General features: G+C 44.7%; 1 protein-coding gene and 1 gene segment (V, D, J or C); both read right to left on the bottom strand.

Moving 5' to 3' along the window:
• Window positions 1–14,149, bottom strand: part of LOC147527043 (T cell receptor alpha chain MC.7.G5-like) — a 158,181-nt gene that overhangs the window by 11,858 nt on the left and 132,174 nt on the right. Inside the window, exon 3 of the mRNA XM_086626593.1 lies at window positions 3,902–3,957. Within this exon, the coding sequence (XP_086482719.1) occupies window positions 3,902–3,957 (56 nt within the window). The remainder of the gene's footprint in view (window positions 1–3,901; window positions 3,958–14,149) is intronic.
• LOC147527044 (T-cell receptor alpha chain V region 2B4-like) overlaps window positions 11,460–14,149 on the bottom strand; it is a 100,552-nt gene continuing 97,862 nt past the window's right edge. The window contains 2 exon segments of the V gene segment in view: window positions 11,460–11,464; window positions 12,378–12,436. Coding sequence covers window positions 11,460–11,464; window positions 12,378–12,436 — 64 coding nt within the window.

The raw sequence follows: 14,149 nt of genomic DNA, 5'->3' as shown, positions 1-14,149 counted from the left end.
TGAGATTCTTATTTTTCTCAGATGTTTTTGAACGGGGTCGGGAAGGTCAGTTGAAATCTGAGGAATTTCCCCAGAGGTTTTCAGAATGAATAGTATCTTTAATTGCTGTGGTTTTTAACTTTCAGAATAAAATTATTTTGAAATTATCATAACAACCACTACCATTTTAAGAAAAATTACTTTTCAAGAGTAAACCAAAAGCATTTAGATATTAAATGATCCTTAAAGTATTCATAAGAAATTCGGAAAAATTGATATATTTACAAAAAAACTATTGGTATCTCAGGATCTGCCTTACTTTCTTTCCCTTTTCCAAAGACTTACAGACAAGACAAGAGGTGTCGGGTTTTAGAGGGATTTTTTTTCAGATACTTGTGACAGCAACTGTCAAAGAACAATCTTTTTCATGCTTTTTTTTTTCTGAAAAAATTATTTGTGGTCAGGGTTGCCTTCAAAAGTCATTCAGGAGTGAACTTTGTTTCTTAACCTCTTTCACCTCTGTCTGGTTATCTATTCCACTCCTAGTTTTAAGACCTGTCACACTGTGTAGAATAGTTTCAGAGCTTCACTTCTACTGTGCTCCAAGCTTCACATGGATGTTGAGGGCCAAGGTAATTTCACAGTACTCGACACTAGTTGGCTGTGATTACAAACTTGGTATCATCCTCAAAGATAAGCTTGCTTCCTGAGCTTCCAGTATTTATATAATACTTCACAATATGACAGAAACCCACCTCCTATCTTTACAGCTTTATTGAGGATCTCCAAAGCAAAGACCCAATATGTGCTTATATTTTGCATCTGCATACAAATAGAAGTTGTATTATCTTCAAGTATTAGCATCCACATACTAGAAAAGTCCTTTTTACAGCTTTATGAGACTAGTCTTGCCACTCTGCATTTTGCTGGCCCATGCTGGCTTTCATCATTTCCCTTGACTTCTCCTCTACATGAGAATTTTTGATTTGAGAGCTTGGTTGACTTTCCAAGAATAATCCTCTTGCATATGTAAAACTTCTGCTATGACTAGTTCATCATCAGAAATAGAGAAAGGAAAATATATACGCAGCCATGGAAATCACTTGCTCTCATACCAGTTGAAAGTTTATAGTCCTGTCCCTAATATATTTTGGAAGAAATAGGCAAAATAACTTGCAAAGCGAAAGAAGTACTTCCAAGAGGAATCACATCTGAGAGTTCAGACATACCTGGAGAAACGGTGAGTTTGGTTCCAGCTCCAAATATAAGTTTAGCATAACTCACAGTATTACACTGTGACACTATGCTTTGCAAAATGGTACACTGGTATGCACATGTGCTGGATTAAGATTTGAGAACTGTGCTTCCCACTGCAACACAAGCCCCACTGGGATGCTTTGTCATAGGACAGCCTCCCATGGGGCAACTGGGACATTTGGGAGCAGGCATGTGTCACTTTGTCCATCTCAGGCAAATTGAGAGCAATAAGGGCCTTTTTGGACCAAAATTGTCACAATCACCATTGGACCTACAGGTACAAATCCCATTTGTGAGGATTGCTGCTTCTGCCCTGAGCCAGAGCCTAACTGGGCATGTTGCCTTAGAGCAAAGTTCACCACTAGAGATGGTTACACATAAATGACCAAACACCCAGATACACTGCTGCTCTCAACCACCTCAAGAAAGGTCTCAAAGAAAACAGAAAGCATAGGAGCAGTGTTGGACTTACGTGGCCTAACAGTGAGTCTTGTTCCAGAGCCAAAGACAGGTTTATACACACCAGCTCCTGAGGTCACACAGTGTTTGATGTCGCAACAAAAACCTTCCCAACCACTTGGTCAAGCTGGGCACCAGAAGCTCAACCGGACAGTGGTGAAAGTCACTCCTAGTCAGCTACATTCTGAAGTGAAGAACTCCCCTTGATCTGCCTGTGGGATCAAGAGCATCACTGCATCCCTGTTTTGAGGGACTGCTGCCTCTGCTCTGTGACACAGAAATGGGAATTTAATGCAAATTCACGACCTCTCCATTGTCTCCCTTAAATGAAAGAGTGCCTATGTTCTCCTTCCCCTGTGAAAGGTGACCCAGATGAAGAAGTAAATCTACAAGGCACAGCAGTGGACACTCGAGGACACAGGACAAATGACACTCAAGAAAGCTGCACACTGACTGGGTTGGACAGACAGTCTGGTCCCCAAGCTGAAGGTCACCTTGCTGTAGCTGGAGTCATAATCACACAGCATTTCCTTCCATAAGAAATGGTCCAGCAAGCCACATCACATGCAGCACCTCTCCCCAACATTTTGCCCAGCCATGTCTAAGCTTCAAGGGTCAGTGGAAGAGTATCTGTGTTTCCCACTGCAACACAAACCCCACTGGGATGCAATGGCATAGGACAGCCTCCCCATGGGGCACTTGGGACATTTAGGAGCAGATCTGGGACATTTAGGAGCAGATGTGTGACCACTTTGTCCATCCCAGGCAAACCGAGAGCAAGTAGGGTCATTTTGGATGAACATGGCATGATCACCATTGGACCTACGTGTACAAACCCCATTTGTGAGGACTGCTGCTTCAGCCTTGACCCAAAGTCTGTCTTGGAGGAAAGCGGGCAACGTGTAAGCCCACAGCAGAAGAGCCACAATCCCAAGAAGAGAGATGCTGGAAAGCTCGCTGCCCGAAGGGCTGGGAACAAGCCTGCACCGATCAGATAAATGTAAGTGCTGAGAGAGTTGGCAGGGGAGGACTGGGAGAACAAAGCACAAGAAATACCACCAGTGGGGCAGCAGTTGTACTCACTGGGCTTCACAGGCAGGTGTGTCCCTGTCCCCAGTGTCAGTTTGAAGTTCCATGAATTCCCACAGTTTTTCACTCTCTGGCGAAAACCATCAACTCTCATGCCAGTTACTCTACTACTAATCTCCGGGAGATCAGCTCCTTCCCATCAACACCAGGCATTTGAAGTCAGGAATAACTGTAGCCTGGGTAAAAAATCTCTTGGAAATCTCATCCACAGGATGACAAATGGGATTCTGTTGCAAACAGGAGTATTATTAGTTTGGCCTTTCTTCGGTAGAGCAAAGGACAGCCACCCAGGGCTGTGCTAGACAGAGCCGTCAGCAGCGCATCCCAATTATCACAGGTACAGATGGCCATGGTGCAAAGTATCTGTCCCTGAGCAAGAGGTTTCATGACCTCAGTCTGCTTATTTGAAAGGCCGAGAGCAGGAGCTGGCAGGAGTAAGCAGAAGCAATAAATTCATTATCTTGTTGAATCAAGGTCTCGGCTGCTGCCAGAGGAAGCAGAGCAAAATCCCCACGTGTTGAACCAGTCTCCCTCCACTTCAGTTACACTACCTCATGACCACAAAACTGTTCCACCAAGTAGAGGAGTGGGAAAAGGCTTTAAAACTTACTGGGATTTATCCTTAGCTGAGTTCCACCTCCAAAGATGACTTGGTTGCCATAATTTGTCACACAGTGTTTGCCTTCACAACAAAAACCCTGTAAGTCATGTCTGCCCTGCACTATCTTGTTCCTTCCAAAGCAGTGGGTGACTTCCTCGGCACTTCTTTTACAGGAGCTGCAGCTGGTCACCCCTTTCAGCTCTGACAGAGATGATCGCTGACTGCATGCTTGTCCCATCTAGAGAAAAATTGTGGCATTATTTTCACAGCTCCTCTCTTAGCCCTAAAAACTCAGGCCTAAAAGACCTCTGTTCCTTCCCTGGACCCTCCTGCACACCCTGCATGCCTTCAAAAAGTCTTTATTAGTTCCAGCTGCTATATCTCACACACATGCACACACACACACACAAATTCCATGCCCCTGCAGACCATTTTCCAACACAGCTGTTAGTTCATTTTCAAAGTAAGGGACATGACTCTCCTATCCTTACTCCATCACACTGGGTTTCCACCTACCAGGTTTCACCATCAGTTGTGTCCCGCTCCCAAAGGCAACTTTCCAGGTAGATGCTGAAATCACACAATGACACATCCTCTAACAAAAACTGCACACAACTTTTACTCCAGAAAACCGTATAAGATTTCCTATAGAGATGCAGGGGGAAAACAGATTTTACCCTTGTCACATGCCTCTGACTCCAAGTAGGGATGTCTTTCCTCTGAACTCTCCAGGTAGAAACAACTGTGAAATGCACGAAGTGGGAAGCCCAACCATGTGCCCAGGTGGACAGATGAGAAGAGTCGCCCCCACTGATAGGGATTTTCAGAGTATTTTACCTTTCACAAAGGTGAGTTTTGCATTAATCTATCCATAGTTCACCCAGCAGCCTACGGCTTGAGGGCTTTATAACAACCAGAAACAGCAGTAGGGAGCTGTGAAGAGACAGCATGACCTCAGGAGTGGTGGAACTGGTGGCTTCCCAGTGACTGTCTGGGAATACACAAAGTACTCTTTTGGGGAACACTGAAATTCACTTGCCTTTCCTCAACAGCCCCCAGTTCCCCCTGAGGACTGAAGCTGAACAGATGCTCCTCTTGCAACTGGATTCTCCCTATCAGGGAACGCTGAGTGACCATGACGACCCAGCCGCCTCGAGACCTTCTTATGAGGAGGCAATGACCTCTCAGCAGAGGGAGTTAAAGAGTCCTTGCCCCAAGTGCTGCCCATTCTCTCTTCCCACACGGAGCTGCCACCAGATCTTTCTGATTTCTGATTTCAGCCAAGATTTCAGTGAACAAGCCAGTCAACACAGGGCTACTTACTGAGTTTCATGGAAAGTCTGCTTCCATGCCCAAAGGTGAGCTTGCTGAGATCTATCCCTGCAAATTGACACAGCCACGGCCAGCTTGACAACAACCCCACAGCTAGCAGAAAGGAACCACTGTCACCTGCAGAAGAGGCTGACATTTGTCCTTCCTGGCACAGCATGGAAAAAACAGTGAAAGGCAAGGGAAATCACTAATTCCTGAGCTACAACAGCATCCTTCCCCACACGCCAGGCTAACACACAGCTGCTCCTCCTCTGACAGTGCCCCTGCCCACAAGGGCTGCAGTGCTGGTGTTGAGCCCTTTCAGGGGTGGCCAGCACTGCTCAGGACACATTTGCTGAGACAGATGCATTTCTCTCAATCTCACAGCACTTACGTGCCTTCATGAAGAGCTTTCTCCCCTTCCCAAAGACAAACCTTCTGCCCTGCCTCGCCTCCTCCCACAGCAGCTCGCAGGTTTTCCATCCCCAGAGAGAGGACAGAGGGTTGCGTGTGCTCACAGGAAGGCTTCCCAAAATTTACACCCTGATATTTTTCCTTGGATATTTCTGCATTGCCCTGCAGGGATAAAAAGTAGCTTTGACTGTACTCACAAGGCTTCACACTTAGCTTTGTCCCAGCTCCAAAGGTGTGCTTGTTCCCATCAACACTCACAGCAACAAAAGCCATTACACAAACACTCTCATCTCCCCATAGCAAGGAAGCCGTTAATGTGGCTGACAAGAACTTTCCCATCAAGGCACAGGGGACACGTTTCAAAAAATCACACAGATGTCAAATTGACATTTACTCTGTCCTACCACAATTTCATTAAAGAGTGCACTGAAGGCATTCTCAGAGCCTGTGATGGGAGACATTTCAGATGTGCAAAGGTAAAAGAAAAGGATGAATGTAAAAACAGCGCTATTGCAAGAGAACAATATGGAAGACCAAAGGCAAGCAAAACATTCACTGGCTTGGATGGACAGTCTGGTCCCTGAGCCAAAGGTCACCTTGCTGTAGTTGGAGCAATAATCACACAACATTTCCATCCATAGCAAAAGGTCCAGCAAGCCACATCAGAAGCAGTAGCTCTCCCCAGGCCTTTACTCAGCCATGGCAAGTCTAGGAACATCTGCACCTCTGACTTCTTTTTTTGGTCTTAAGCTGGCTAAAAGTGGGAATGCAGCAACAGGAGACAGCATAAAGTGGAGAAGCAGGAGAAGAAAACTTACTTGTCAGAACAAGTAGCTTCGTCCCTGGCCCAAATTGGATGTTTGCTGCGCTGTTGTACACACAATGCTACATGCCCTGACAAGAACCCAAGGCTCAGCCTGACTTTCACCTGCTCCGGTCTCATTTTGAGGAGAGAGACAAGCCTCTTGGACAAGAGATGCCATTTGCCTTGGGAACTGCAACACCAACAGGAGGGAAAGATAAAAACGGAGAGATGACTTTCTCAGGCTGCTTGGAGAATGCCAGTCATTCACCGGCACTGGGACTTTTCAGGACAGAGTGTCGAAATGGCTTGGCCTTGCTTTGTTATGCAAAAGGAAAAGGCACACTCTTGCCATTAGTTGTCTAATTTAGTCTGACCAGTCTGTGTCGCTTCTCTGTTCTCTTTCCCTGCAATGTCCATCCTCCTTTGCTGGCTGCCCTTCATCTTGTATTAATTAATCATTGCTGAGTTCCACTCTGAGGTGGGTGCCACTGCCATTCAGGAGCTTGTATCGTACAACCTGAGATGCCCTAGACAGCAGAATAAACTGAACAGATTGTGAGAAAGGCTGAAAAGAATAATGCAGAAACATCAAAAAGCAGAAACTGAATTCAGACCATGCATTTACAGAAATTTATGTCTGAGTTCGTTAACAAAAAGAACAACAACGACAACAAAACAGAAAGACCCCCACCAAAAAAAAAAAAAAAAAAAACCACCAAAACTGAACGGCAAAGAGAAACCAGTTGGAGCCAAACTGGGCTAATTTAGCCAAAAGTGTCCAAATGCATCCTCCCAATTTGCACAACTAGCTTGTTTTGCATGATTAAGAACAGGCTTAGCATGCTGGAAGCTCTGTACAGCAAGTCATATGCAACTGGGAAAATACTTCACACAAAAGCTGACAATGTTGTAAGCATGAAACTACTCACAGTGGGAAAATCAGTTGCATGAACCTGCAGAAGTTATCAGTTTTTCATATGTTCTCTCGCAAGAAAGCTCCTTGAGATATCTCTCTCTCTCTTTGATAGAAACAAATACCTTTTTCCATGTTCAAAGGCATGGGAATAACAGTCACGCAGGCATCAGAGATGGGAAGAACCTACTCCATAGTTTGCAGGAAACACTTTATGATCCCTGCCCCAAGGCCTTGCTGTGCTGGGATGGCAAAAAGCAATGGGAATAACATGAACCCAGTCTAGGCTCAGAGCAACTCATGAAGTCCACCTTCCTATCAGTCCAGATTTTCATCTACAGGTGGATATTTTTCCAGTGCAAGAACTATTACAATGTTCAAATCTGTACAATGCATTTCAACTAACCAATTCCTTTTCTTGCCAGGATAAGGCCACTTACTTGGGGGGATGGTGGCTTTAGTCCCTGAGCCAAAGGTGAATTTGAGGTTTATGTCACAACAGCAGAGCACTTTACAGAAGCCCAGAGGGTTCACTCCCAGCTGGCAACACGTCCACCAGTCGGGCTGTACTGAAGCCTTCTCACCTACACCCTGGGCAAGCAGGATGCTCACTCTACAGTGGAAACCTGCTGCATTTCTGCAGAGTGGATCAATGCTGAGCAATTTCACTTCTTGGCTTTTTTGAGGGTCCTTCTGCTTCTGGCTATCTGCTCACCCACATTAGGTTCCTTCTTTCTCTCTCCACACGTTATCCAGGCTGATAGCAAGTATAATGATCCACAACTTTGTTCTCTGTGGTTATGCTCAGAAATACGATCTACATACCTAGAGCTGTTTGACGTTACTATCAGGAAATATTTGCACCGAGCACGATCTGAGCCTTTCCCGAGCTACCTTAAAGTCTCGAGATAAGCAACAGAACTGAACCCTTTTTTCGTACACCCCACGGCTTTCCACAGCCATACACAGGAGCTAGGCACAAGTTGGTCAATCTGTCCATCTGTCCTAGACCACATCTCTATTCCTGTCAGCTGCCCAACTATTAGTATGCTGGAGCACTATGTCCTTAGCACGTTTCTCGAATTAGCGGAAGTCCAGCACCAGGAAACACTTCTAGGCACTTAAAAAAGTGCCTATGTTCTCCTGCTCATCTGTAATGTGACCCGGACACAACAAGAATGTCTGCAGCACACTAAAGTTGACACTCGAGGACTTTTGCCTAAGGACACACAGGAAAGCTGCACACTTACTGGGTTGGACAGACAGTTTGGTCCCCAAGCCAAAGGTCAGCTTGTAACCAGATCCAAAATCACACAGCATTTCCTTCCATAACAAAAAGCTTAGCAAGCCGTTTCAGAAGTGGCACCTCTCCCCAAGCTTTCGCCCAGCCATGCCAATTTAGAGGGGCAGCAGAATGGTGACACAAGGAGGATCCCAGGACAGGCATGAAGTTTGACAGTCTGCCTGTGTGCAATGTGACCAGGGCTGGGACTAGACCTAAGGCACCTCCCAAACCTCTTGCTCCTCCTTCTGCTGTCCCAATAGTGCTTCTAGACTGTCCCTTGGGTTACTGTTATAGTGGGAAAACTCTGCCAACCTGAAAGAAAAACAGTGTGATGGTGCGTGTTCCATGGAGCTGAGAGAGCTTTGAGGAAAGGGAGGGTTTGGATAACATAGCACAAGAAATACCACCAGTGGGGCAGCAGTTATACTCACCGGGCTTCACAACCAAGCGTGTCCCAGTCCCTAGTGTCAGTCTGAAGTTCCCTGAATTCTCACAGTCCTTCACACCTTAACAAAAACCATCAACTCTCGTGCCAGTTACTAATCTCCAGGTGTTCGGTTCCTTCCCATCAGCACCAGGCATTTGAAGTCAAGAATAACTGTAGCCTGGATAAGAAAACTCTTGGAAATCTCATCTACAGGAAGGGTGACAAATGGGATTCTGTTACAAACAGGAGTATTAGTTTGGCCTTTCTTCAGTAGAGCAAAGGACAGCCACCCAGGGCTGTGCTAGACAGAGCCGTCAGCAGCGCATCCCAATTATCACAGGTACAGATGGCCATGGTGCAAAGTATCTGTCCCTGAGCAAGAGGTTTCATGACCTCAGTCTGCTTATTTGAAAGGCCGAGAGCAGGAGCTGGCAGGAGTAAGCAGAAGCAATAAATTCATTATCTTGTTGAATCAAGGTCTCGGCTGCTGCCAGAGGAAGCAGAGCAAAATCCCCACATGTTGAACCCGTCTCCCTCCACTTTAGTTATGCTGGTTCGTGATGACAGATTTCAGATCACAACTCCCCTTCCAGCCCTAGCTCAGCCTTAAAAACAAAGCTCTCCTCCTGGACCCTCCTGCACACGGTACACACCTTTAAAATGTCTTTCTCAGTTCTGTCTGCTGTATCTCCCCCTACACACACACATACAAACTCCATGCCTGTGCAAACCAGGCTCCAACACAGCCTGTCAGGATTTATCAGAGTAGTGCACGTGACTTTCCTATTCTCACTCCTTCGGGCTGGATTTATACCTGCCAGGATGCACTGTCAGTTGTGTCCCGCTTCCAAAGGCAACTTTCTGAGCAAATGCTGAAGTCGCACAATGACACATCCACGTACAAAAATCACACACAACTCTACCATGCACATCTCTATTCCTGAGCACTGGCTGACTATCAGCAGCCTGGAGAACTGTATTCACTAAAGTCTGAAACTCCAGTTTGAGGAGGACTAATCTGTGTTGTGCTAAGCACAACATCATCTTTCAGCAGTGATCACTCACTTGTGTGGGGATTTCATGCAAGTTCACCATCTTAGAGACTCCTTTGATGGCTTGCACTGTCTACATTAAACGAAACTGTGCAAAAGGATCCTTAGTATTGAAGCTGCTTAAGATCCTCATTAGAAGAAAAATGAGTCTATTGATTTTAGACCTGACACAATAGGTCCCGCAAAGACTTTTGCAGATGTAATCCCTGCCCCAAAGCCTTGTTGTGCTGGAATGGCAAAAGAGGAGGGGAAAAACAATATGAACATGGACTAGAGTTCTGATGAACTCCAACTTTCCATCTGTCCAGATTTCCATCTACAGGAGGGGTTTTTCCCAGTTTCCACTGCACACCAGATGGGCAGACAATCCAACAAGTCTAACAGTAGTTTAAATCAGTACTATGCATTTAAACTGGACAATTCCTCTTATTACAAAGCTGTGGTGCTAAAAGCCTCTCTGCTGTTCAAGTCTATATCCGCAATAAATGAGGCAAATACATATAAAAGTTTCTTACTTGGTTTCACAAGAAGTTTTGTCCCTTCTCCAAACAAGACTTTATATGCAGTGCTCACACAGTGAGAAACAAGCCAACAAAAACCATCCTTGAAGCCATCACTTACACATACACTTTCTTCATGGAAAAGTGGGACTATGGGAATTTAAATGCCTAATCCAGCTTCTACTCCTCCATGAGATGCTCTGCAGTCTGGGATTTTCAAAGCAAAATAAGAGATGCAAGACTGTTTCAAGCCTATCTAAAAGCCATTACATCACAGTACTGCTCTCATGTAATAATGACCTGAAGTCATCGAAGGCTTAAAAGAAAAAAAAGGTAAATCAACTTGCTTTTAAAGCAAAGAAACTATGTTCGGTTTGCTCTAGGTTTGTCCAATCATTTGCATACATAAAGTTACCAGAAAGTTTTCCAACACACACATAAACTACTCTTAAGATTTCATCTCTTTTTGATGTGCTTAGCTAACATTATTTTTTATTTGAATCTCCAAATCTAAACTCCTGGTCCTTGATTCTTTCACTTTGCTACTGTGTATCATGTAAAACAAATTCTTTTATGCTCATTTTTTCAGTACAGTTAAAACATTCTATCAAATCAGTTATTGTTTTCATAAAGATTGATATATGGGCCTGCCTCCGTCTTAGTCCGTCCTATCCTTCCCCACCCCATGTTTAAACAGTTTATCTGTTCTGTGTCTGTGTATTTATGCTGATCACCCACAAAATTCAGTAATAATTTTGCAACTTTCTTTGGACTTGTTTTTGAACAAACATTTTCATTTTTCCCAATTGAATAGGTTACATAGCAATGTGGATGTGATTCAGAATAAAATGAAATTGAAGCTACTTCAGTCACTGCCAAAGTATAGCATTTCCTGGCCATTCCAGACTTATGTAGGGTCAAATTTAAGGTTTGTGTCTACTTACTAGATCAATTTTCAGTTTATCTCCACTTCCAAAGAATAGCTCAGCATAAGAATTTTGTATGTCACAGAGTAACAGGCCACGTTACCAAGATGTCTTACATGTGAATATCCTGAGAGATCTTACTTACACAAAATAAATAGGCAAAATAAAATATTTAAGGACAGGGGGATTGTTGGCTTTTACAAGTAGATTAGGATGGTGGAAAGTCATGCCAGATTTTTAAATCTTTTTTTTTTTTCTACTTGCCCCTACTCAAGTGAAAACTGACCCTTGAATTTTCTCCAGGTTGATCAGTAGTGGATCTCTCGAAAACAGAAACTAAAACCACACTGGTAAGAAAGCTTGAAAATGATGTTGATCCACAACTAATTTTTACAGAACTGTTGGGTTTACTAGAATGTTTGGATATATGAAGACCATAGGCTAAGCTTAAAGACAGAACACACTGTCATACGTTTTATATATCATGAGAAAGAGCGTTTTATATACCAAGCAGAAAATATCTGCATCCCTACCCTTGAATTTGGTAGCCTGTTTTGTCCTTCAGGCTCATTCATGACTCCCTTCCCCATAAGACAGCATTATGTACTTACGGGGTAGCACTGACAGCCTTGTTCCTGTCCCAAAGAGAACTCTTCCTCCAGCATCAGTGCAACAAACTCTATCAAAATCTCACTGAGCACAGATGCAGTCGTTCCCTCCATGACTCCTGAGATTCATCCACAGAGAGCAAAGAAATCCCTGATCATTGGAACTCTGGATAAAGGTGTTTTGCCCCTGGGAAGCTCCTACTTGCACCCTGAGACCTAAGCATGCTGCATCATCTACCTTCAGCTCTGTCCTACACCAGTAGCTTTTCACTGCTAAAAAAATAAGGGAGAGAAACGAAGCAATTCCAAATTCCAGTGCAATTGGTTACCTATGGGCGACAACTGAAAGTGCAGTTCCCTTTACAAAGGTGAACTCCTCTGTACCATACAAACTCTGACATTTAATTACAAAAATATCCCTGTCAGCCCTGCAATGGCCTTGTAAAAAAAGCTATTGCAAAGCTCTCTGATGCAACAGGCTCAAAGACAGTGCTGCTACCCAGAGCACGGGAAACTCTATTCCTGAAACTGTGTTTCAGATACCATTGCTCATCCAAGTAGGACTTTTTGTGCATGTTCACCATTTCAGAAACTCTCCTGATGGTCACATCACCTGCATTAAATGAAACAATGACTGTGTTGTCCTTCCCATCTGTTATGTGATTCAGATTCAACAAATATGTCTACAGTGAGCTCCAGTGGACACTCAAGGATTTTTGACAAAGACAACATAAAAAAGCTTCACACTCACTGGGTTGGACAGACAGTCTGGTCCCTGAGCCAAAGGTCATCTTGCCGTAGCTGGAGCCATAATCACACAGCATTTCCTTCCTTACCAAAAAGTCCAGCAAGCCATTTCAGAAGCAGCACCTCTCCCCACAATTTTGCCCAGCCATGTCTAGGTTTGGAGGAGCAGCAGAAAGGTGGCTGTGTTTCCCACTGCAACACAGACCCCACTGGGATCCAGTGGAGTAGGAAAGTCTCCCCCTGGGGCAACTGGGACATTTGGGAGCAGGAATGTGGCCATTTTGTCCATCTCAGGCAAACTAGGAGCAAAAAGGGTTATTTTGGACCAAGTGGGCACGTTCCCTTAGAGGGCACATTCCATCACTAGACATGGCCACACATAAATGACCAAACACCCACACTGATGCTCTCAACCATCCCAAGAAAGGTCTCAAAGGAAACAGAAAGCAGTGTTGGACTTACGTGGCCTAACAGTGAGTCTTGTTCCAGAGCCAAAGATGGGTTTATACAAACCACCTCCCGAGGTCACACAGTGTTTAATCTCTCAACAAAAACCTTCCCAACCACTTGGTCAGTCTGGGCATCAGCAGCTCAACTAGGCAGTGTCGAAAGTCACTTCTAGTCAGCTACATCCTGAAGCGAAGACCCCTCCAAAATCTGCCTGTGGGATCAAGAGCACAGCTGGACCTCGTGGTACAAACTCCATTTTGAGGGACTGCTGCCTCTGCTCTGTGCTGCCTTAGTGGGAGTTCCATGCAAGTTCACCACATCAGAGACTCTTCTTCATCGTCTTCCTTGAATGAAAGAGTGTCTATGTTTTCCTTCCCCTACGAAAGGTGACCCAGATAAAGAAGAACATCTACAAGGCACCCCAGTGGACACTCAAGGACTTTGGACAAAAGACAGACAAGAAAGCTGCACACTCAGTGGGTTGGGTGGATAGTCTGGTCCCTGAGCCAAAAGTCACCTTGCCGTAGCTGGAGCCATAATCATACAGCATTTCCTTTTTTACCAAAATGTCCAGCAAGCCACATCAGAAGCAACAGCTCTCCCCAAGCCTTTGCCCAGCCATGGCAACACTAGAAAAAAACAAATCCTCACTGTCTTTCACCTGCACCAGTGAGGATGCAGAAGTAAGAGACAGGATAAAGAACTTTCCCATCTCAGGCATAGGGGACACGTTTCCATAAAATCACGCAGATCTCAAGTTGAGATCTACTCTGTCCTACCACAATTTCATTAAAGAGTGCTTTGAAGGCATTCTCAGAGTCTGTGACAGGAAACAAGACATTTCAGATGTGCAAAGGTAAAACAAAAAGAAAGCTCTATTGCAAGAGAACAATATGGAAGACCATTGGTAAGCAGTATGCTCACTGGCTTGGATGGACAGTCTGGTCCCTGAGCCAAAGGTCACCTTGCCATAGTTGAAGCCATAATTCTAAAACATTTTCTTCCATAACAAAAAGTCCAGCAAGCCACATCAGAAGCAGCATCTCTCCCCGGGCCTTTGCTCAGCCATGGCAAGTCTAGGAACATCTGCACCTCTGACTTCTTTTTTTGGTCTTAAGCTGGCTAAATTGGGAATGCAGCAACAAGAGAAATCATAAATGGAGAAGCAGGAGAAGAAAACTTACTTGGCAGAACATGTAGTTTAGTCCCTGGCCCAAACTGAATTTTTCTTACGTTGTTGGTCACACAATGCTACATGCCCTAACAAGAACCCAAGGCTCAGCCTGGTCTCTCACCTACTCGGATCTCTTTTTGTGAGAAGTGAGA

The sequence above is a fragment of the Tauraco erythrolophus genome, chromosome 25, assembly GCF_009769465.1.
Source record: "Tauraco erythrolophus isolate bTauEry1 chromosome 25, bTauEry1.pri, whole genome shotgun sequence".
NCBI classification, from domain to species: Eukaryota; Metazoa; Chordata; class Aves; order Musophagiformes; family Musophagidae; genus Tauraco; species Tauraco erythrolophus.
Note: the sequence above shows the minus strand (reverse complement) of the source record. Positions and strands in the feature narration are given on the sequence as shown.